This window comes from Saccostrea cucullata, unplaced genomic scaffold, assembly GCF_032062105.1.
Source record: "Saccostrea cucullata isolate Sc308-1 unplaced genomic scaffold, CSIRO_AGI_Scuc_v1 ctg5855, whole genome shotgun sequence".
Classification (NCBI taxonomy): Eukaryota; Metazoa; Mollusca; class Bivalvia; order Ostreida; family Ostreidae; genus Saccostrea; species Saccostrea cuccullata.
Window position 1 is genome coordinate 25,304 of NW_026935091.1, and position 25,520 is coordinate 50,823.

The 25,520-nt window shown below is 32.1% G+C and overlaps 1 protein-coding gene across 1 annotated transcript; it reads right to left on the bottom strand.

The window, feature by feature from the left end:
• Positions 1–225: 225 nt before the first annotated feature.
• LOC134241862 (tyrosine-protein phosphatase non-receptor type 9-like) lies at positions 226–25,404 on the bottom strand. The gene is made up of 4 exons (XM_062723884.1): positions 25,255–25,404; positions 25,001–25,141; positions 24,109–24,202; positions 226–274 (listed from the first exon to the last, which is right to left on the bottom strand). Exons 1-4 carry the CDS (start codon positions 25,402–25,404, stop codon positions 258–260), a joined length of 402 nt encoding a protein of 133 aa, XP_062579868.1. The 3' UTR covers positions 226–257.
• Between the last annotated feature and the right edge of the window lie 116 nt (positions 25,405–25,520).

A 25,520-nucleotide genomic window follows, 5' to 3' on the forward strand; every position in this document is an offset into this window, starting at 1 on the left:
AAGGACAATTCTTCAAGGCTCTTACACTACTTGTAAGAGTAAAAAACAAAAAAAAAAGAAATTTAAGTAACGTCAAGGCATGTAGATTGAAAGGGCTAGGAGCTGCAAGAGCTAAACCGGTCCCATCTTTGAAATTAGAATATATCACAATTAACGCTATTTTGGCATATGTACGAGATGGAGACTCCTGATCAATCAGCAGACGAGCGAGATGAATGGCGGCTACTTATACCGGAAATTGAGCAGAAATGAACTCTTCAGCCCTGGTAAACGACTAAAAATTTCAAAAAACTTATGATACTGCTATTAAATAACTTTTGAACTGATAGAATCAGAAATATGTTAAATAAAAATTACCGAGACATTAATATTGCTCTCGTCCCTTCACAGTTTATGTTAAATACACAAGATATCTTTCAACTGCAATATTTGACAAAAATAAATTTCTTTGATTTGAATATTCGCATGTAGTTTATTTGTTTCAAAAAGATTTTTTTTTCAAACATCACATTGTAGTTTTTTTTTTTTTTTTTTAAAAAATAACACTAATTACATAACCTGGTATAACAGAATTAGTAAAACTGATCTTCATGTACTGTTGTCCTGTTCTATAATTGTCAGCTGTGTAGTGTGGCTTCAAACCAGTTACAGCTTTGAAATCCATAATACATTTATCCAATAGTATACAGTTATAAAAATCTGCCATGATTACTTGTCAATGAATTTAGATCGAATAATTTATTGATAAACATGATAAATGTGCATTATCATTGATTTCCAGACAATGAATGAAACATATCAATACGTTCAGTTCATTTTTTTTTTCAAATGTTCAAACATGTAATACTTTTTGGCTTGCATCAGAACCTTATATGTATTTGTAAGTCGTACATGTACTTTCGATAACATAATATAACATGTTATACTATATGCAACTGGGTTTCTAAGAAACATATTTTCAAAAAAGTGTGATTCCACATCTGCAAGGCATGATTGATATATTATATGTTGTTTAACGCCCCTCTCGAAATTTTTTCACTCATATGGAGACGCCACCAATTGCCCTAATCACTGCGCCACGCGGGCAACCATTAGCTCCGAAAAATGGACTCAGCGATTCTTTCAAAGCAATATTACACTCAACGTGACCATTTCATTCATTCAATCTTTAAGCTTGATTAATTTTACCTTAATCATAATTTACTAAATGTAATGATAACATTGAAAACTATCAGTTAATGTGATATCTGCATAAGTTGACATGAAGCAGATATAATTAACTATATAACTGGTTGTACTTTTGAGCATCGATAAGTTCTCTTACTTATGCAGCAATATACCTGCATCGCCTGAATAGACAGTAGAGTTATAGGGTGTCTAATTGAGATATCGATGAATTCATAAAATAAAAAATACATTCGTTATTAAGATTGGCGATTGTTTTAAAACACTACTGATATCAGAAAAATGTAATGTGGTTTAAATCTACATATCATAAATCTTCACATATTTTCGACTTGTCACATGCTAACAGAGTAACAATGCTTTTGTTAATTACCTTTCAGTATTGACTATTGAGGTCATTATAGATACCAATATTAAAAAAGCAGAACCAAATTAAAAATCTTAGTTTTATTTAAATTGCTTTTCAATACAATACATTGTATGTAGTTCTTGAAAAGTCCTGGGCACCTATATATTCCCTTATATTCTAATGCAATGCAAACAAATTTTAGACCCTAGGTTGAATATTTTACTGGTCAATTACATTAAATATAAGAAAAGAGCAAGAGCCATCTTATGCACAAAATGGCCCTGTACTTATATCAATTAATTAACTATCACCCTCTTTCCCATTTCATATATCAAAATAAAGTAGACACTTGGTGCTTTCATTTTCTATAATAAAATTTCGTTTTGAGAATCCAGATATTGGAAAACAGGTTTGAGAAATTGCAATGTTCTTGAATTTTGCAGAAAACATGCGTATTTAACTACCTTCAGCAAAGAATTAAAATATGAGCACAGCCCACGATCCAAAAAATAAAACATGCTTTTTGATCTTCAAAAACAGAGCTTTCATTATGTATTTACATATTTTGGATCAGTAGCTGTGCTCTATATGAAATATTGAAAAAATGCTTCAACTTTTGGTCATTTTCAAAGGAATTTAAAGGATATGAGAAAATGACACATTTTATGATGTCATAATGCATTGACTATAGGGAAAACTACGTTATGATCAATAGATACAGTACGTGGTCACCAACACTCCAAATGATAAATACTGTATTTGCAACCTAAACTGAACGGTTTTGATTTTTCAGAAATCCTCAAGGCCAAATTAGGCCCATCTTGGCTCTTGCTCTTTTTTACATTTCAAAGATTTCACAAAGTTTGCACCCCTTTCTCATTATGTTAATCTAAATAAAAAAATAAGGTTTGCATCACCTTTCAATTATGTTATTTTTTCTTGAGTTTATATGAAAAAAAAAATGATTCATTGAGGGTATGTTATAAATAGATTTATAATGACCCTTCTATTATATGAATCTGCATACAAATATATGACAGTATCACTTGTCTAGAGAATATACGGACACTATGTGAATAAAATAGTAAAATATATATAGCATCCAATTTATCAACCTTTTATATATACACATTTATATATGTGTAAATGATATTTTATTTCAAAACAAAAGACATTTATTTTTGACAAATATAGCTTTATCAGCCTCTTATTGCATACAAACTGTGTAAACTCCTGCTACTTGATGTAACATCGACCAATGAATCGTTTATATCTTGCAGTATGGGATTTAACAAACCAAAAAAACTGTGTGTAAAAATAAGTTTTGATGTACGTTAAATATGAACGAAACCTGATACTTTCTCATTTTCATACCTTTTGAATGTCAGTAGCCATTTGTTGTTTGTGATAATCGGGTTAAAAAGGGAACAATTGCCTAACTTTCTATCAGCATCAGGCAAAGCTTTTGGTACTAAGTCCGACAAAATTTATGTAACCCTCGAATCCAGTCAATAAAATGTATAATATATATAAGATCATCTTCGCTAGCCAAGGGTTTCTAATACGCTACTCTCCTTATAAACCCTTGGCATACGATGAAGTCAAAAAACGGTACGCAGGTATGTTAAGGAAGCATATACGTCATTTCTCGGGAAATTTAGACTTTTTAAAGAAAATTAAGTTTGATTTATTACCAAAACCGCCGATAAACGTAAAATGTTATTAACTATTGCAAACAGATAAAAGAGTGTCTAACGCAAAGAAGTACATCGCCGCCACGACATCACGTGACTTCTATTAATAGGGAAATTTTCCTTAATAAAAAGGCTAACAGAACAACAATACGCCGGAGTTTAATACCTTCTTTGAGTAAATAATATAGTTGAAAAACATCTAATTTGCCTAAAAAGTGCTGCTAGAATTCCACTGTCCTGTCAATAAAATAATTATTCCATATATACACACGAAACCTTACCCCATGTTTTGCATTTTATACATATGAACCGAGATTTTTCGTAAAACAATGTTCAATTCGGGATTCTAGCAGCACTTTCCAAGTTTGTCAGAGGGCAAACTTTCCATCTGTACAAAAGTGGAAGCTTGATCCTCCATGACACCTGATCCAAATTCTGATATATTTAGGAGGTTTTTTCTGCTACCAGGGTTTTTTTTTTAGATGAGTAATGTTCGATATATTTATATTTTTTATCATTTTTATCTTTTTCGGATAGTATTTGTTTCACAATGGTTGTCTGAAATACAGACACTTCCAGTATTCTTTTTTGTTGGCAGTGTATATGGTGGTGATGCATGTGATGGCAGTTCATATGGTTGGTTGTCTTACGGTAGGAACTCATCAGCCCTTGTCCTACAAAAATGGATTACTGTACAAAAAAAAATCAACCAAAATTACAAATATTTAGATGTTTAATGATTATAAATTGACAAGACATATCTAAATTTATTTAAATACATCGGGATTGTCCAAACAATTCCCAACAAATATGTAAGTCTGTGGCAAATAATTCGTTAAAAAAGTAAAATTAAGAACAGATGATACAAACAGACATGTTGAAAAAAGTGAAAATAACAACCTGGGTCATGTTTAAACGAGTAAAATGATGTTTCACCGCGTAGTTTTTAAATTTTTTATTCAAAATTTCACAAAAATGGGATTAAAGGTGAGAAATATTAGTATAGATTAATGAGGATGGTTTCAGAAGGGTAGACTTTTGAACCTCACAGAGGGATTACAATTTCTTTATATTCTAGAAATTTGTTATTGGTATCATTAGCAATGAAATTATACGAAGAAATATATACTGATCCAGACATCCATTTTATGGTTGTATCATCTGTCCTTAAATGATAGTACATGTATGGCACTGACAACATCTAAACTGTAGCAGAAAATTAAATAACGATTTATAAAGTGAAAAAACACCTACAAATATAGCGAAAATTACCCAAAAGCATTGAATAAAAAACCACAAACAAAGACATTTAGATGACATTAGTCTCAAGTACTAGAAATGATTAATTTCACGCGATAATTGCAACAATGTCAAATATATTCAAATTGAGAACTATTCTTGTACATATATTTTTTTTAATCTAGGAAACAAGCACTGGCACCAAACTTTGTATGGAGAATTAAAAAAAAAAAACAATATATCTAGAAATTCTCCAGAATTATTGTGTCACTTTAAACTTAACATGTCACAAAGTAGTCTTGAAACAATATTTAAATTGACAGACGATACATCTTTTTCGTAACTGAATTATAATGCATAATGTTTCCGTAAACTACAACATCATTAGCATGGTTCGTAAGTTTAAATTACTGGTTTAAAAAATATTTATTTTTGACTGTGTACTTCCATAAATCCCAACTTTATTTTGAAATCTACTTGTTGTTATGAACTAGATTCGTGAATGAAGGAGGTGATCCTTACGTCTTGGGTTCGAATCCCACAGTAGAGAAAAACCGACATCTTATTAACGAACGTAACTCGCCCTAACTTCCCGTATCTCGATAGTTTTCTCGGGACCAGTGATTGCACCAATATAAAGTTTAAAATCGGAAAAAAATAAGTACATGTGTACAATAGAATGGATAGTGCTTTAACCAATTTGTAATTGAAAATCGCTCATGTCAAATTTATTTTAATCACTAACAATGTTTTAAAAAGCAAACAAATAGAAGAAAATACACCATAATACTTTAGACGGATTAGGAAACACGTTTGTAATTGGTCAGTGATTAATGGTATACAAACTACTCGTAGTGTGCGTCCTTTTCATATGGGGAAAGGTTACTTTTTACAGCTTGAAAAAATATAAATCCGTGCAATCTAGTAAATAGGTAGTGCGCTGTAGATAATGTTTTGTGTTCACAGAGAGAGAGAGAGAGAGAGAGAGAGAGAGAGAGAGAGAGATTCTTTTTTAAATTTATTAAAATATCACTTCAAAGAAATTAACGAGCATCCATGGTAGACAGTATCTTCTTAAATGGTGCATTAAACACACACACACTTAAAATGTCTTAAAAATATATATATTATTTTGAGCTAGATTTTAATTTCAATATGTGATCCTTGTTTGAAACACACACACACACAGACACACACACACACAAAAAGAGTGAGCAAAGAGAGAGAGAGAGAGAGAGAGAGAGAGAGAGAGAGAGAGAAGACATGCTTCTCTTTAAGATTCATGCAGAATATCTTCAATTTATCCGTGTCTTTCACTTGTGCCAGTCCGATATAAACACGATACATAAATTCTAACTCTGTCTGCAGAGGTGTAAGGGGAGCGTTTCAAACATAATTTTTTGCTATTGCTTGAATGTGTGCATATTGGACAAGCAAAAGGAGTAGAGATATTTAAATATCAAATGTTCAACATTATAAAAGCACATACGAGCTTAAAAAACAACCCGTACTCTTGAATTAAACACAAGTCCCCATAGTATATCTACATGCCTTATAATAATTATAACACTTTCCCCGTCGTGTCAGCTCAAGTATGCAGTGACTTGACGTCATATTCTATTATGACGTCATATCTGGGTAGTTCAGAGAAGTAACTACAGTTTGAACAGTTTGATATTTTACGGGCAGCCTTATCCTAGCTGCGTAACATGCCTGAAGCAAGCTATTTCAGTTGGGGGGGGGGGGGGGGGGGCAACCAAACATTTTTAGTTTAGAGTCACTACATGTGTACCAAACAATTCCTTGTGAAGCGAAAATGAAAGATTTTTATTGAGGGGGCACATGTATACAGTAGCTGATTTTTCTATAATATTACATTGTTTATTTATCGACTTCATTAGGGGGAGGGGGGCTTATCCCCAACCCCTCTACCCCGTTCCTACGAACGTGTGTCATACATTTATATCTGTTTATATATATGGATTATAAAAAGAGGCTGAAAATATGCATTTATGTAGGGGGTGCATTTTTCTTAGTAAAGTTCTTTCTTTGTCTCAATTTTATGCTCCACTATGTCATTGTTTGTTTGCCATGCATTCATCGCCAAAACTTAAGATTAGAAGAGACACTTCATACCTTTGACTACACACAGAGTTACTTTGATCGTAGGTCCAATATACATACAAAAACTATAACCGAAATTATACCTTGCTTCATTTGTAAGGAAAAATATATATTCACCATCCTGTTATAAAAGAAAAAAAAAGATTGATTCTTAGAATACCGACAAAAAGATACCGGACTTTTAAAAGTGTGAATAATATGAAAACGTAGTTGTCACTTTTAGTTGTCATGGCATACTTCAAAAGTATGTGCACACATACATTTATATGCTTATCACAAGTGCTTGTAGACCAAACAACTTCCCCTTCCCTTCTCCACCCCAATATACATGCTGGGTCCCAAGATATTGATATTTGTCTTCTTTCATGAATTAACCGTCTAGTACATATTTACAATGTATTTCAATTGAAAAATCCAAAACGTACATTGAATTCACTTTTTAGTTTTAAAAAAAATCATGCCCATAGTATCTTAAACCACCAGGTATCAATTTTTCGCTGTAACTTGTAAATGTTATTAATGAAAGAAAGCTAAAAATATCTTTAGACCCGGATTTATATATATTCCAGAGACTGGGGGAGGTGGTATTAGTCCTATAATGGCATGCTCTCATATATCGTAAATTATTTCAAAAACATAATTCACTAAACTTCCATTTTTGCGCCCCCTCCTGATTGTTGGGGATATTAATTTCGTTCTGCCCGTTCGTCTATTTGTAATTCTGTCAGTCTGTTACACTTTTGTTTCAAACAATATCTCGAGAAGCCTTTGAGCTTTTACATTGAAATTAAAAAAAAATAACTTTGGGTCCGGGAAATTAAAGGGGGGGGGGTGTCCAGTCCACTAGCACCGTAAGAATGTTATGAAGATTTTTAAGATGCATGTGTGTAAGAAGAAGCTTTACCAACCGACAAATTAAGAACGGGCAACCCCCTGGATTTATTATATGCTATAATACCTGTGTATTAAAGCCATAATAATTTTATTTTTCGCAGCATATAGCATTTTGAACAAGAATTTTGGGTTTTTGCAATTTAATTTTAGACCATAACTCCTTATTGTCCCGACCGCCATTCGTAAATCCCCCCCCCCCTATTCGACCCCTACTAGATCCGCACATACTATTATTTTTATTTCATTACACAGAATAACTTTGTTTTTTAAATTATCCTTTCATTTCCCTTCTTAAACCCCTTTGCTCGTTTAAATGTCCATTGAAATGTATTGTAGCGTCACGGTAGCGACTACGACAAGATGTGGCTTTGAGGTATCTTGTGGGGATTTTATCTATCGAAATACCAATAACATCGAATAATTCAATTATCCAACCGTGAATACTATAGACTACAATGACTGATCCCCGTTTTTGGTTACGTTCGTTCGTAAGAAGTCGGTGCGCAGGGGGAATAAGGAAGCATGCAAAATATTCTGCCTTGGCTAAATCAGTGCTGCATTATGACGTCATAGTAGGCAAGATGACGTCAATTTTAGAAATCAGGTTTTCGTAATATTGGTATTTAGCAATGTAATTTAACTCTAGAAAATGATTAGAAACGTGTAAACATTAACAAAAATAAAATGTTTTTATTTTGTTATGCTGTAACAGTCATTATGATTGAAATCTAAACCGATGACGTCATATGTGTACATCAAGTAACTTGGAAATTGATCATGTCGTGTAAAGAGAATTTGGCTAGGACGGCATGTTCAAAGATACGTCAAATGGAGTTTAAAAGGAAATATCGGAAATATTGTGTTAAATTCATATGGAGTTTAATTAATACAACAGGTATGCTAATTTATTTTCATCGGTTATATTCTCTTTCGAAGACAGTCAGCTATATTAGGTATCCCGGTCGGCCTATCGTCCGTCATTCTTGACCAAAAAAAATGCTACAGAACAACAATAAGCTGGATATTTCAAAACATACGATTTATACAGATTGAAAGTTTGCGTTTTGACAAACTTGGAAAGTGCTGCTAGAATCCCGAGTTAAGCATGGTTGTACGAAAAATCTCGATTCATATGTATAAAAATCAAAAACAAAGGGTAAGGTTTCGTGCGAATGTGTGGAATAAATATTTTACGGACAAGATAGTGGGATTCTAGCAGCACTTTTTAGACAAAATAGATGTTTTTCAGCTATATTACATACTCAAAGAAATTATCAAACTCAGGGGTATTGTTGTTCTGTAAGCCTTTTTATTAAGGAAAATTTTGCTATTAATAGAAGTCACGTGATGCCGTGGCGGTGATGCACGTCTTTGCCTTAGACACGCTTTTATCTGTATGCGATAGTAAATATCAGTTTACGTTTATCAGTGGTTTTAGTTTATTAAACTAAATTTTCTTCAAAAAGTCTAAATTTCCCGAGAAATTACTTATATGCTTCCTTAACATACCCGCGTGTTTCTCTAGTAGAGAAACACCGACATCTTACGAACCAACGTAACTCTCCCTAACTTCCCGTATCTCGATCGTTTTCTCGGGACCAGTGATTGCACCAGTGTAAAATTTAAAATCGGAAAAAATAAGTATATGTGTAAAATAGAATGGATAGTGTTTTAAATACTTTGTAATTAAAATTTGCTCATGTGAAATTTATTGTAATCACCTACCTTGTTTAAAAAAGCGAATAAACAGAAGAGAAGGAAATACACCATACTACTTTAGACGGATATATTAAGGTACACGTTTGTCATGCGTCAGTGATTAAACGTTTACAAACTACTCCGTAGTGTGCGCCTTCATGGCCTTGTTCATATTGGGTTACTTTTTACAGGTTAAAATAAATAAATCCGTGCAATCTAGTAAATAGGTAGTGCACTCTATAAAGTGTCTTGTATTGAGATCTAAAGAGAGATAGAGAAACTCATTTTAAACTTATTTATATATCACTTCAAAGAAATAAACGAGCATTCATGGAAGACAGCATCTTCTTAGATGGTGCATTAAATGGCGATCTTAACTAATTTTTTTTTTGGACTGCTATTATTTCATTTATGTAACAGGTCTGAAGCAAGCAATTTTAGTTGGGGAGGGGGGGGGACCAAACATTTTTAGTTTAGAGTCACTTCCAAAAAATTCCTTGGGAAGCCAAAATGAAAGATTTTCTTTTTATTGAGGGGGCATAAGTATACAGCTAAGTTTTCTATGATATTACATTGTTTATCTATCGACTTCATCAGATGGGGGGGGGGGGCTTTTCCCCAACTCCTCAACCCTGTTCCTATATACGAACGTGTGTACATGTATGTCTATTTATATGTATGAATTATAAAAAGGAAATATGCATTTATGTACGGTGGTGCATTTTTCTTAGTAAAGTTCTTTTCTTCGTCTCAAAGTTATGCTTCACTATGTCACTGTTTGTTAACCATGCATTAATCGTCAAAATATAAATTAAGAAGATACACTTTATACATTTGACAATACACATAGTTATTTTGACCGAAAGTCCAATATACATAAGAACTATGACAGAAATTATAACTTGCTTCATATGTAAGGAAATTATATATTCACCATCCTGTAAAAGAAAAAAAGGATTGATTCCAGAATGCCGACAAAAAGATACCAGACTTTTTAAAGTGTGAATAATATGAAAACGAAGTTGTCACTTAGTTGCCATAATATCCTTCAAAAGTATTTGCACACATATGCTTATCACAAGTGCATGTAGACCAGACAACCTCCCCATCCCAACCTCCAATTTACCGGTCCCAAGATATTCATATTTGTCTTTTTTATAAATAAATCGTCTAGTACATATTTACAATTTATTTCATATGAACAATCCAAAACGTACATAGAATTCACTTTTTATTTTAAAAAAATCATGCCCGTAGTATCTGAAATCACCTCTAACTTTTTAACTACAGGTATCAATTTTGTATGCTGTAAATTGTAAATGTTATTAATGAAAGAAAGGCAAAAAATATCTTTTGAGCCGGATTTATGTATATTCCAAGGGTTGGAGGAGGGTCGGGGGGTGGGCATAGATCCTATGATGGCAAGCTGATATGGAACTTGCTCTCATATATCTTAAATTACGTCAAAAACGCAATTCACTAAACTTCTATTTTTGCGCCGACCCCCCCCCCCCTTGAAAGTCGGGGATATTAATTTCGGTCTACCGTTCGTATTATAATTATGTCCGTCTGTTATACACTTTTGTTTCAAGAGGCATCTCGAAAAGCCTTTGAGCTTTTACAGTGAAATCAAAAAAATAGCTTTAGATTTCGGGTGTTTAGGGGGGGAGGGGTCCTGTCCACTAGCACCCGTGAGAAGAATTTTAAGATACACGTTTGTAAGAAGAAACTTTTCAACCGACAAATTACGAATGGGCACTCCCCTGGTTTTATTATATGAAATAATACTTGTGTATTAGAGCCTTATTAATTTTATTTTTCACAGCATATAGTATTTTGAACAATTTTTGGGTTTTTGCAATTTAATTTTAGACCATAACTCTTAATTGTCTTGATCACCCTTAGTATAGTAATACCCCCCCCCCTTCGACCCCAACTAGATCCGCATATACTATTATTTTTTTTATTTCATGCCACAGAATGACATTTTTTAAATTTTCCTTTCATTTCCCTTCTCGAACCCAATGTCCATTGAAATGTATTGTAGCGTCACGGTAGCGACTACGACAAGAACGTGGCTTTGAGGTATCTTATGGGGATTTTACCTATCGAAATCCCAATAATATTGAAGAATTCAATTATGCAACCGTGAATACAATAGACTACAATGACTGGTCCCCGTTTTTGGTTACATTCGTTCGTAAGATGTCGGTGTTTCTCTAGTAAGACCTGGCTTGGGGGCCATAAAACTTAGACGAGCTCACTTTTGATCTCAGTCTCACTTTTCTACTATATATTCCTTTGGAAAAAGTGAGAGAGACAAAAGTGAGGTTTTATGGCCCCCGGTGAAGACCATCGTTAGATGAGACCTATAAGCCGAAGTCCCTTGTCGGCACGGAAGCTGGCATGAAAGGAATCAATCACTGCTCACTCTTCCTTAGTACATAGTAAAGGCATAATTAGAATATTTCCATCGGCAAGTGGTAGTGCATCCGTATGAGTGATATTTTCTTGTATTTTCTCGAAAGAGACGTTAAAAACAACCATTTAAACACAAATATAATTGAATGATATAAAAGTTAACCTTTTTTAAAAATTCAAGCCAAATTGATATTTTTTCCATGTGTTGCAGTACAAATGTATGATGGCTTCCAATTCTTTAGATAAGTTGCTAAGTTCAAAATGGATGCTTTTTCTCACACAGGAATTGGTATTGCTTGTCACAATTAACGTCAAACCAGGCTTCGTATTCGGGAATAAGAATTGCCAGACAGTCCTCTTTGCCTGAAGCATCATTTGGTTAATTTTCTCGCCAATTTGTATAGTTAAGTTCTTTCTTGCTATTCTTCTAGATAAATGAGTGTTCATTTCCAAAGACAGTACCTCCTGTCCAAATACCATTCACCGAGGGGGCTTCTAAACAATGAAAGACAAACAAGATAATTATAACAATTACTAATTGTAGTAATATAGAGTGTACCAACGTTGTAGACTGAGACATCCCCATAGTCAGACCCCCACCCCCGAAATTCATGCTGTGGATACCCTAACAAAGAAAAAGTTAACTATAGATAACTATAGTTTACTATAGTTAACTATAGTATATAAACGTGTCAAAATTTTCGCCAAAGTTTGTCAAAGTGTCAAAGTTTTCAATCAAGTTTTCCAACAGTCAAAGTTTTTCAAAGTGACAAAGTTTTCCCCAAAGTTTTTCAAAGTGTCCAAGTTTTCGATAATGTTTTTCAAAGAGTTAAAATTTTTCAAAGTGTCAAAATTTTTGATAAAGATTTTTAAAGTGTCACAGTTTTCGATAAAGGTTTTCAAAGTGTCAAAGTTTTCGATAAAATTTTTCAAAGTGTCCAAGTTTTCGATAAAGTTTTTCAAAGTGTCAAAGTTTTCGCCAAAATTTTTAAAAGTATTAAAGTTTTTCCCAAAGTTTTTCAAAGTGTCAAAGTTTTCATAAAGTGTTTCAAAGTGTCAAAATGATCACCATAGTAAATAAACGTTTTCAAAGTGTCAAAGTTATAACTATATTCAACAATAGTTAACTATAGTATACTTTTCAGTAATGATTATTTCTATTCACCTGTCAATTTAATTATCGTTAGATTCTATAGCTCGGTAATACTCATGTTAGGTGTTTAATTTGTAAACGCTTGAGTGTACATCTGTAAATCACCAGAATAGAACCAACACATTATATTCGAAATTAAATCACCCTTTCAGAAATTATACACACTTCATTTATCATATTTTCAAAATAATATAGATTGAAATTAGGGTCATTGTTGACCAGCATGTTCAATGATGTGTAACACTTATACATGTACCCAAATAACATGTATGATTGAATTTTGCTCAAAGGCGATCGAAACCGCAGGTTGGGCGGTCCTTCGAATGAGACCGTATAAACTGAGGCCCCGTGTCACAGCAGGTGTGGCACGATAAAGATCTCTCCCTGCTCAAAGGCCGTAAGTGTCGAGCATAAGCCTAAATTTGCAGCCCTTCACCGGCAATGGTGACGTCTCCATATCAGTGAGATATTCTGGAGAGGGACGTTAAACAGTATACAATCAATCAATCAATCCCTTATAAACCTGTAGTTTATTTTTAGGGATAAAAAATCTTGACTTCCTTATCTAACAACTTTATACATTTTTTTTAAAATCATTCTAATCTACACTTATGAAAGAATAAAGTCTATGAAAATATTAATTAACTAAAATAATCTCTACATATTAAAAGATCATAAGAAATCCTTGTTTTTCTTTAATTATAGTTTAAACTTCTATCTGCTGCAAGTAAACAAAACAGCTGGGAGCCTGCACACTCAGAATGCACAAGGGGGTATCATGTCACTCAGAAACATTTTCACACATGAGAGAACAAAGCAGTCCCAGAAAGCAGTCTAATTTAATTTAAACAATATTATTTTATGAATAAACATAATTGGATTGGACAGCAGGCACTGCCTATATAAGTCCTTTCCACAAAAATAAAAGTCATAAATTAGAAGTAAATATTATCAATATAAGATTGAGAAATATAAATATATACATGCAAATATTCAGAAAGCAGGGACAATTGGGACTGCTTGGTCTGCTTTCGAGAGCAGTCTCATAGCGGTCCCACAGCAGTCCCAAAGCAGTCCCGGGGACTGCTTTCTGGGACTGCTTGGGTATCAGGATGGGTCTGGTCGGTAATGTAGTTGTTTCTTATGTATGTGTTTCCTATAACTTTGGAGATAAGTTGACTTAAATAATATTGAATAACATTTTGAAAAGACATTTCAGTATAAATATAAGATACTCCTATCCTATGTAAACAGCTTTGTAGATTCTGCCCAGTTAAACTAGTATACAAATAAAATCACCAAATGACTTATATACATATGTAAAGTTTCAAGTGTATCTATATGTACATACCTAATACTAATATTCTTTAGTGTATCTATTCTTCAGTGTATTTAAGTCGCCAGCGTGGCGCAGTGGTTAGAGCGTTTGCTCTAGAGTCGCGAAGTAAGGAGTCAACCCTTACGTCGCGGGTTCGAATCCCACTGAGGGACGTGGAGACCTGTCATTCGGATGAGACCGTATAAACCTAGGCCCCTTGTCGCAGTAGGTGTTGGCACGAAAAATATCCCTCACTTCTGAAAGGCCCTAAATGCCGAGCATAGGACATAGCCCCCCCCCCCCCCCGGCAAGTTGTGGCTTCTCCATATGAGTGAAAAATTCTCGAGAGGAACGTTAAACAATATACAATCAATCAATCAATCAATCTTCAGTGTATTTATATGTACATACCTATTAGTTCTATTCTTCAGTGTATCATATGTACATACCTAATACTACTATTTTTCAATGTATTTATATGTACATACCTAATATTACTATTTGTCAGTGTATCATATGTACATACCTAATACTACTATTTTTCGAATCCATTCATCCTCCCCTTTCGTCTCGATCTCTACCAAATAAGATCCAAGGTCCTGACACTGTAACTGAATGGTAAGAAATGTCAACAATCAATGGTGAAAGATTTTAATAACATGTATTATAGTCATAAAAGAATATGTTTCCAGGTTAGTAATTAAAAGAAAATATTAAATATAGGATCCTAGATCCCTAAACTTAGACGGACTTTATTTTGATTTAAATCTCAATTTTTTTTTAAAAGTTAACTGTGCAAAAGTGGGGCAGAACAAATGATATCTCCTCTAAGATTTATGGTCTGAGGCATACAGCTATGAAAAAAGATATCATATAAAACTAATGCATTGTAATAAAGTTAGTTTGAAATAAAAATGGATTTTTATATCATTGGTAAAGTTTCAGTCGTTAAAAAAAATTGACTGTGTAACTTTGCATTCCACATATTTTGCTACATGCTGAGCATCACTATAACCTCAAAAAATTTTCCTCCTGACAATATATCAAATACCCCCCCCCTTTTCCTGTACAGTTCACACACAGCCACATGACAACGTAAATATTCCCCCTACCCGTTCATTATAATATTTCCATACCACTTGATTATTTTTTTTTATAAAATCAATTTTTCAAGTGGCTTTAGTTAGTTTGTCAATATTTTCAAAATTTTACTTAGTAAATGTGCTTTTATAAATTCCCTAGTAGTTAAGCGCCAATTGCTTATTATGGAACTACTTATTTCTTTCTTGTAAATCATATCCAGTACCAATTTTGATTCACCAGATTATGTTTCTTCAGTTAAGTTCATTCGGAAACTTTTGAATTCCAAAGTATTTGAATTAATAAAGCCTTTGTAGAGAGGGAAAAAATTAAAAACCAAAGATTGTTGTCAAATTCTTAATTCTTATGCTTGAATTTTATTTTTCTTAATCTTGATTTTCAGCATGGTATATTTGATTTTTTTGATTCAAATGATAAAGATATTTTGTTGAAATTATTTACCTAATTTGTTCATTATGCAACCATAAATAAGAAAAAAAAATGACAAAAATCTGCGTTTTTTTTAATATGATCCTGTTATATATTTTTTAAGATGTAAATACAAAAGCCCACTTTTAATGTTTATAATAAAAACTGAATAATCTTACACTAGCATTGTTCCAGCCAGTAGATTCCGTCCTGATTATATAACAGTGATCCCTGTATTGCACCCAACCCTCGCTGCAGGAGGACATGTCTGAAAAAAGACATTTATTACTCATTATTGACCCATTTTCATAATTTTTCTGTAAAGTCTAAGTCGTACGTAGTTACTGGGAATATGGATTATCTCCCTTTTTTTAATTTTCATTTTTCATCACCTTGTTGTATAAAGGGGAGATAACGGTAACTGTTTTATTTCGCAGTTTGAAACCTTCGGGTAAAAGGAGGGTCCTTATTTGGGGAAATTAAACTTATAATTTATATACGTCTTTATACCTTCCGGATATATTTGATATCAGAAATAACAGTGCTCACTGCACTAGCTTGGTTATCGTACGTAATAGGATAATTCTTAGATGTTTGATTATATCATTTTTTAAAGTAAAAATGTTTTAACATTTTTCTTGCTCCAAGAGATTTGTTCTTGCTTAACTCCAAAAGACTATAAAAACTCCACTACAAGTCAGCGTTACAAACATTCACCTTTTAACACACAATTGTATTAATTGATCACAGTTATAGTAAAAACAAAAATAAACTTCCAGTAAAAAACACTATAAATCAACTGTACACAACATATATATACAGAAGAAATAAAAAGTTTTTGAAAAAAATTAATGTAATCATCAGTTAGTCAAACTGGAAAACAGGTAAGTGATTTATGGATTTTATTTTAGAAAGAAATAGAAAGTTCCACATCTTTGAATATTTTAGCCGTTTGCCCAAGGGACTGGTCGACTGCGGTTGCATACATTTCCATGGCACGTATAATCTCACCATTGATCTTTGTTTATTCTGTTCCAAATTAGTATTATTTCAATAGACTTCGGATCCTGGATTCTGATCGTTCTCTTCATAATATCATTCAAGAACAGACGTGATAATCCATACAATAGTTTGAAGGTTTTTTTTAAATCTTATTTCCATAGCAATGGATTATATTTTACTATATTCTTAACATTTTGACCCTTCTCTCTAGGTAGGTCTGTAGAGCGCTAACTCCGTGATTCGAATCTCGGCCACGGATGACCTAAACCGATAGAAATAGGTAGCAACTTTTCCTTTTGCCAAGCACACGACATTTTGAAGAAGAAGTTTAGGGTGTTTCGGTTGTCGGGTGAGACTTTAAAAAAAAAACAAGGATCCTTGTCACGACAGACGCTGTTAGATAAAAATTCCATAGAGTGTCGAATTAAGGTTAAAAATGTAAGCCCTTCTCTGGATTTTAGATGTCTCTTTATGAGTGAAAAACAACATACAAATTATTCAATCTCAACATTAAATATGATTTAATATTAACATGATATTGTAGCAAATATTCTTACTCCTAAACGCCGCATTAAAGAAAGTCTTCATTAAAACTTGATTTATTTCCTTTTTGTAGTTCAAGATCAATAGCAACCATGGTATTTAAGAGTAATTTTATCTGGAATAAGCATTAAAATTCACTGTTGGACACTTCTTTGTACTAATTGTAGAAAAAGTGCAAGAGATGAAAAAATTATAAGTGAAAAAAAAATGACCACTTAAAGAATATAATTTTTTTGTTAAATGATTACACTAAATTGAGCATATTTTGTATATTTTTTGTTTTATAAATACATATTCTCACTTTGTTGTCTAGAAAGAGATTGGGCCACGGAAATACTTAAAATACGAAATATCTTAGGATTTTAAATCTTGAATTTAAAACATTAAAATGATACGTAGCAAATTAAGCATCGTGTTTGGTAAATGAGTTATGTTTGACAATAAAAATGTTGTGACTTCTTGTTTACTATTTACGACTTATTAATAGTATTCAATAAACTGACAATCGGGATAACGAAATAAAACTGTAATTAATAGTCAAATTTTTTTGTTGTGAAGTTAATATTTACCAGAGATGAAGTTCCAGCCTTCATGTTCAACGTAGAGTAAGTTTTCATTGCAGGTTCTTCTCATTAGTTTACATGACTTCAGGTTATCGTTACAGAACACCCCAGCACACACCACCTCCAAACATCTCAATGAGCACTGTATAAGTTGGATGTCGTCTAACTCGGAAACGTAGCAGCTTCCACTCGTAGGTAATACGCCACTCAAATAAGATATTTGCCTAAACTTCACTGATTTTACGTTTGCTTTACATTGCATGATTTCCATGAATAGAACAACAATAAAACAAACCAGTGTCTTATACGATTCATATGCCATCTTTACTGAGTGATGTTAACTATTGTTTTAAATTAATTGCTGATTCTAGCTACAATCTGCGATATCTGATGGTAATAATACGCAACAATGATCAAATGTATTTTATGGTACAGTGAGACAATTGTTTACTACCTATAAGAAAGTTTAAAGAAGAAAAGAAATTAACAAAAAGTCGATATTTGGAATAAGACATTTAACGGACAATGCTCAAACGTCTTCAGAATTTTTTCGTGCATTAATGATGATGGTACACAAAAGAAACGAAAACCTGCATTAATATTAACATTATTAGTCTGCGATTCAAAGCATCTGTCACAGACTTTCCATTGCAGAACAAAATATTGAGATTGATCTTACATCTGGAAACTCGCGATAGCAACCATTAAAAATATTTCATTGTGATTTGAAACAATTATCAAATTCTTTTTTTATAACTCTCATAACTGTTATCAAATTGAATGTTGATATGAAGACATAAAAATATTGATGCAACTACATTTATATGAATGCTTACATTTTCCTTTCAAATTATTTCAGACAAAAGATATAAAGACTTTTTACGAGTGATTTGTTCTCAATATATTGAACTATGAGTTCATGATGTGACCAGTCAATATTTTTCACTTGGGTTGGAACATTGAGAAAAATAATTGAGTAAAAATGAATGACTTGGTCCCAACACTTTACATTATTTAAAAAGAATGTATGCCCAATCCTTACTTTTGTCAAAGTCAAAAAAAAAAAAAAAAAAAAACAGTAGCAAAGCAAACAAGGGCCTCAAAAACATCAGAGGTCGGACAAGGTGCCATAGAGGAGTGAGTATTCCCTGCCGATTTTTCACATCCGCAGTGTGCTCCCTGTCATGATTGGGCTATACTGGAAAGAATTCGTCGTCAATTCAGGGTATAAATAATGGATTAACAGCAAGTATGAAAAACGTCAGTCAGCATTTGACTCAATGATAAATTGTATTTTCTGACAAGGTCATTGTATCGACCATAAAACTTGCAAAATTATAACTTTAAACGAGACTACTGATATTCTTGTTTCATCAACATATTTTTAATAAATTTTCAATAATTTATCTCGTTTTAGAAATTGTTCATAGGTAGAGCATGCTCTTCGGTATCGAATTAATTGAGTTATATAAACTCTGTATAATGGTGATGAAGGTATATTGCTGCATAAGTAAGGGAAGTTGACGATATAAAAGTTAAAGCTTGTTTTTTTAAGTTACCATTTACGTCTTTTTCAAGTAAAATATCCAATGTCGGACTCTGTGTTATCGTTTCTCTCAAGCTCATCAGGATATATCATATCGACATGAAAATGGAAATTACAACTGTTAATTGACAATACGTTGTCCATATGTCTAAATATCAAGTTGAAGGCAACAGTAACTTCTTCTTTCAGGCATAGGGTTTTGCACAAATTCTGCTTCATATGAATAACGGGGCGCAACTGGTACCCATAAGAATTCTAATAGATTGTTGGAAGACCTTGTCTAAAAAACCCCAACATAAATATATTTTGTCAATCAGAAACTAAAGCACATTTTGATGTTACTTCATATTACTTTTTTGTTCAATCATAATGATTTTAAATATTTTAATGATGATCGAAAATTTGATTTAAGTCGAAGTCTGTTTCATGATACTGAGATCATATTTTGCATTAACTTTCTAGAGGGACTGGGTAAATTGCTTTCGCTTGTAAGTAAAAATTCCATTCATTTAAAAACAAAAAAAAAAATGTTTGTACTTTTCTGATTTGTGTTTTAGGATTGGATTACATGCAACTTGAAATGTATAATACATGTAGTTGGGTTTAATGAAAAATATGAGGCATATTTCCTTTTAACAATGCAGGAAGATAATATCTCTAATTAATTCTGTACAAACCTTTTACAGATGCATGTTTTTATTTTAGGATATCATAAAATATTTTTGTCTGCTAAATGAAAAAAAAATTAGAATTTCTTATTTTGTCAAGTATGTATGTTCATGTTAAGGTTAATACATCAATTTTGTTGTGTTCTCGTTATTGGTCTTACGTTTTTTGTTTTTTTTTTTGTATGACAAGATTGCTATCATTTTTATTGTAACAGGATAAAATTTCTAAATCTAAATCTACATTTTATTTTTCAAAAAGATTGGAATTTCTATCAAAGGTTTTATAATCATGCTAAGGTCAATCAATTAAAAATTTGTTTGTTCTCTTATTAGACCATAACTTCCTTTTTTTTAACTTGATATGGTTCGTTTTTTTTTTTTATCTATTTTCTATGTAAAACCTATACTTTCTAAATCTAAAATAAAATATTGCAATCAGGCTTGAGTTTCAAAAAAAAAAAAATCCATCATCATCCTAAGGTTAGTCAATAGAAAATTAACGGGCCATGACTTATATACTTTATTAACTATGGCCCATTTGATATAGTGATAGCCCATTCTTTCGAAAATTTAGAATAACATATTAATTAGCAAACAATTTGGAAATGTGAAAAGAGGCAGAGGACAGATTAGTCATAATGATAAAGGACGTGTTGAAGAAAATGAGGAACCTGTGAATTAAGGGTATATTAACTTCGTTATAAAAAATTACAGAAATCGTTATATTGAATTCAGCAAATTTGTTGTAACAGATTAAGATCGTTATAACAAATTCAAAGAAATTGTTATAATAAATTTCATTTGTTATAACAAATTCGACTTCGTTTTGTCAAATTTCACAAATATTTTTATCGGTCCTAAATGGGATTCCGTAGAATAATCTTTTAAAGAACAACAATTTCAGCAATTTAGGGGTTCACGTGGTATACTTTTGCATGGGCGCCGCGTTAACTTTTGCATCCATTAAAAACGATCGCAGTGAAACCTATGGGGATTGTTAATTGTTTGAAAAATACCAAGCATTGCCATTTAACAAGAACAGGAAGTGATTAAATATTTATCATTCCATTAAAACTCTCTGGTACTAAGCATGAAAAAATAATCTCCTGTATAAGTGATTACTTTATAATTCTTAAAATCGAAGTAGTAATCAAAATAGGTCGACTGTTAAAAATAAGCTAATGGAATGGAAATTCTTGTAGAAATAAAATGCTTGCCCCAGTATCTTTTTACTTCGAGGAAAAATTGAAATCATGACATGATAGACTAAGAAATATAATTGATGCATCTGATAAAAGTAAATTTCACAAATTCTTCTGACAAATTTGACTCTTACAAATACTCAGTTACGGTCAAGAATTATTCGTTAACAAACTATTTTATTTTCAAATATGGCCCAAGTTAAAATTAAGTCGAAACTAGCATGTTATTAAATGTCCTTCGGGCGCAATTTTAAGAGTCGAGATATAAAAGGACAGTTCAGCAAGGCTCTCATTTGTAAGAGTAAAGAACAAAAAAGGCATTTTTTTTTTTAGAAATTTCAGCAACGTCAAGACATGTAAATTGACACAGCTGGGAGCTGCGAGGGCCAAATCGCCCCTCTTAGAAAGTAGTATATATGAATTCTCTATATTTCAGAATTAACTCTATTTTGGCATACATGTATCATAGTGATGAACACGACTCTTAGATCCAGTTTTCTGACCAAAACCAACCCCTTTTCTTCCTAAAAAATTGGAACTTGCGAGGAATGCTAAAAGAATACATTTACTCTATTATATATTTTCATTGAGTTTGTTTATTCTTCTCTCTCTATGTCTGGCTGTCTCTGGCTCTCTCTCTGCCTTCATTAGCTTAATAAATATTCAATACTTGATATCGGCAACAATATGGGCAAATACTCTCTGTACCTATTGTTGCCAACGACAAATTGTGCCTATATATAACTGTATCTTTTGTCGTCTGTTATGCAGAAAAATAAACATAATCTCGGCACATATTAATGCCGGGTACAATTTGTTTCGAATATGCGCAGTGAGTCCGACGACAATATGTGCAGAACGATAATATGGACATTCGAAACAGTTCTTTTTCTCAATACATTGGGATGTCATACTCAATAGATATAGTTACTTAATCTTTTTCTTTTTTTAATATTATAGATTTCCTATTCATTGATTAAATACAAAACAAAAGCGTATGCTTCAAATAAAATAAATTGATATATTGTTCAAATCCCACTGTGGGATGTAAAACCATTCCTTTAGATGAGACCGTATAAACCGAGACCCCTTTGCGCAGAAGGTGCTGGTGAAAATTCCGCGAGTCTAAAGCTGCTTTCCCGCGGTTGAAGAGCAAAATTTGAACCTTAAAATTATCACAGCAAGTTAATAATGAAAAAAAAAATGAACAAAATTGTCATGCTTAAATACATCTTGTACTTAATCGTCATTGTAATAAAAAAGCAAAATCCATTACATTGAATATGTTCTGATTCAAAGTCAATGATATAATCCATAAATGAATTAAAGAAAAATTATCAATACTTCTTGAAATTTACGTTTCTACAAATTAAGAAATAAATGTCTGTTAAGTCTTTTGCATTCTTCTCACAAGATATTCAAAAACTGAAACGCTTAAAGTATCTTTATTTATTAATGCATGAAGAACAAATCCATAGAAATATTCATTCTTTAAATGTTGGCATACATGCTATCCGAACTCAGATATTCATACACAGCCTTGTAGCAAAACTCGTTATTCTTCCTATGCGAAAAAAAAAAAACATTTGTATAATGTGTTTTTCAGAGTTTTAAATACATTAAATTTAACATGTATATTCGTACAGGTTTTACATGTGCCAATTACCTTGGTAGATATCATTTCTGGTCGGCGACATTGCAGTTTTTGTACTGTTGTGAATATGTCTACCTCATCGTCCTGTTGTAGTTGTTCTATGGCGTTATACACAGCAATAAACAATCCACAACACGTCGCTCCGTCTCTAGAAAAAAATATAATGAATTTGTCTTCAACAAAACTTTTTCTCAGCCAATTATTATTCTTATAAAATACTTGAGAAAATCTCTGAGCATTCACTGTTCAAAATACATATATTTCTTCTAAGTTGTAATACATACTTGGAAATAAGGGTCACAGGGCCATCTGGTTTTGACTTTCTATCCAAGTAAAACTGTTTTATCAAATTTGTTATTGAAGAGGGTTGTGCTGGTAGAAGCTCAGACAAGCTCCAGTCAAGACATTCAATTATCTGTACGGTACTTCATGAAATTCACCCTACATATAACGTGGAAAAGGGTTTAGGAAAATACATACCAAATTCCTTTTTACTTTTTTTCTGTTCATTTTTGTCTCTCAGGGGATTTTCTAAGGGACAAAAAAAATATAATTTTAAGTTAAAGATCTTTGTGACCTCAAAAAACAATCTCATTCTATTTGAATTTTGTGTATTTTTTTTTTTTACATGCAGTTGAATCTTCTAATCCATAATTTCTATCTGTACTGACTTGAATATATATCACAATGAAAATAAACTTACGTGTTTCCTTTTGATTTTAATGTCTGTTTTTCGAAAGTTGTTTGTAACCATTTGCTGTGTACTCTTTGAGATTTCATATGGAGCCAAATCAATCTTCTTAATATTGTTGTCAACCCAATCTTTTATCTTGTTAAAGAGAGACAATTTACTGGTATAAATAAAAAGAAATCATTTATTTAAAAATAATTCAAAATATTTTTTTTACCTCATTAATTTCTGATAAAGGGTTCATTGAGATCAGGAATGAAGAGGTCTGATCAATCAGCAATCGAGCTAGATCAATGGCGGCTCCAGACACCGGATATTGCGCAGAAATAAACTCTTCAGCCCTTGTAAACGACTAAAAAATATCAGAAAACAAATCTATAAATATTGTAACACTGTTTTCAAATGATTTTTAATTGATAGAATCACGTCAAATAAAAATTATCGAGACATTAACTGCATTGTAATATTGTTCTCGCCCCTTCACAGTTGATGTTAAATACACAAGATATCTTTCAACTGAAATGTATTAAAGACTGAACTTTTTTTCATATGAATATTCACAAATAAATTTACTTTATTCATTCAAAATATTTGATTGTTTTCAAACATCACATTTTAATATTTATATTTTTGAAAATTACACTAATGGCATCACCTGGTAAAACAGAATTAGTAAAACTGAGCTTCATGTACCGTCGTCCTGTTCCGTAATCATCAGCGGTGTAGTGTGGCTTCAAACTAATCACAGCCTTGAAATCCAAAATAAATTTATTTAATACTATACAGTTAAAGTTTGAAATAAATCTGCCATGCTTACTTGTCAATGAAATTAGCTGGAATATTTTATTGATTAGCATGAATATTAAGCATTATCATTAATTTCTAGGCAATTATTTAAACATATCAATACGTGAAATTCATTTGTTTTTAAATGTTCATAATACTTTTTTAATTGCATCAGAACCTTATATGTATTTCTAAGTCGTACGTTCGATATTGAAATGATCTTATTTGACTACAATATAGAAAAATATAACATAAGTTATACTATATACCGTTGGGTCTTTTCGAAGTTTATTTTCAAAAAAGTATGACTCAAAATTTGCAATTAAAAATTGATTCAGCGATTCTTTCAAAGCAACAGTGCACTTAACATTACCTTTTTATCAATTGAATTTTCAACTTGATCATGTGTACTTTAATCATAATTTACCAAATGTAACGATAAGAAGAAATAAATCCTTTTGATGAAAAATAGTTTGAACTAGAAAATACTAATTGAATAAATCCTACAAATTTATACATATAAAACTTCACATGTAATGAATTCAAAAATGCTACATCCTTTGGTGACTATAGGGCTCTTTGAAAAGCAAACTAAATGATGCTTAATTTGTCATCTGAAACAATATAATAAATGTTTCATTTGATTGATCCTTCATTAGATTCATAGATACAATTATAAAATAATGTTATCAGTCATCTTATATATGTGAAAGTATTGTTCTGTAATGGAAACATAGTTTTGAAATTTAATAGTTACTCACATTGAATTCATTCCTAAGTCGTCTTCTTTTTTCTGGTTTTTCTATTTCGCCATACAACTCGATAAACTCTGTTCTGCTGATAAAATTCGCCTTTCTTCTGAAGTACACATACAGGGCGTGATAAAGGAATACGTACTGATCCTTAAATGAAAAACAACTGGGATTAGGTTTTAAGATAGTACATTGTAATTTTCTCCATTTAAAAATTTAAAATTGACACGTATACCAAGAGAGGCACACAATAAACAACTTACAGCGTTTTGAATCATGGTCATCCTGTCTTTACGCATGGCCTTAACGAACTCGATGACGTTGATTTTGTCGTGTTCCTCACCGTACCTCGACAGAACGTCCAGAGCTATGAACGTTCCGGTTCGCCCGATTCCAGCGCTAATTAAATACATTAATTAATAAAAATATTTAGGGTCAAATCAAGAAAAAAAAAATAAAGTCCCTTTTGTTTTATACACGAACATGTAATCAATCTGTCGTCATTTATCTATTTTTTTTTTTTCAGATT

What these genes read in the sequence shown, in the direction of transcription:
- LOC134241862 (XM_062723884.1), bottom strand. Translation starts at nt 25,404, where the DNA reads ATGTATTTAATTAGCGCTGGAATCGGGCGAACCGGAACGTTCATAGCT. An exon ending in TGACCATGATTCAAAACGCT is followed by an intron (nt 25,142 to 25,254) that starts GTAAGTTGTTTA and finishes TTTTCATTTAAG; the next exon opens with GATCAGTACGTATTCCTTTA. An exon ending in GACTTAGGAATGAATTCAAT is followed by an intron (nt 24,203 to 25,000) that starts GTGAGTAACTAT and finishes TTGGATTTCAAG; the next exon opens with GCTGTGATTAGTTTGAAGCC.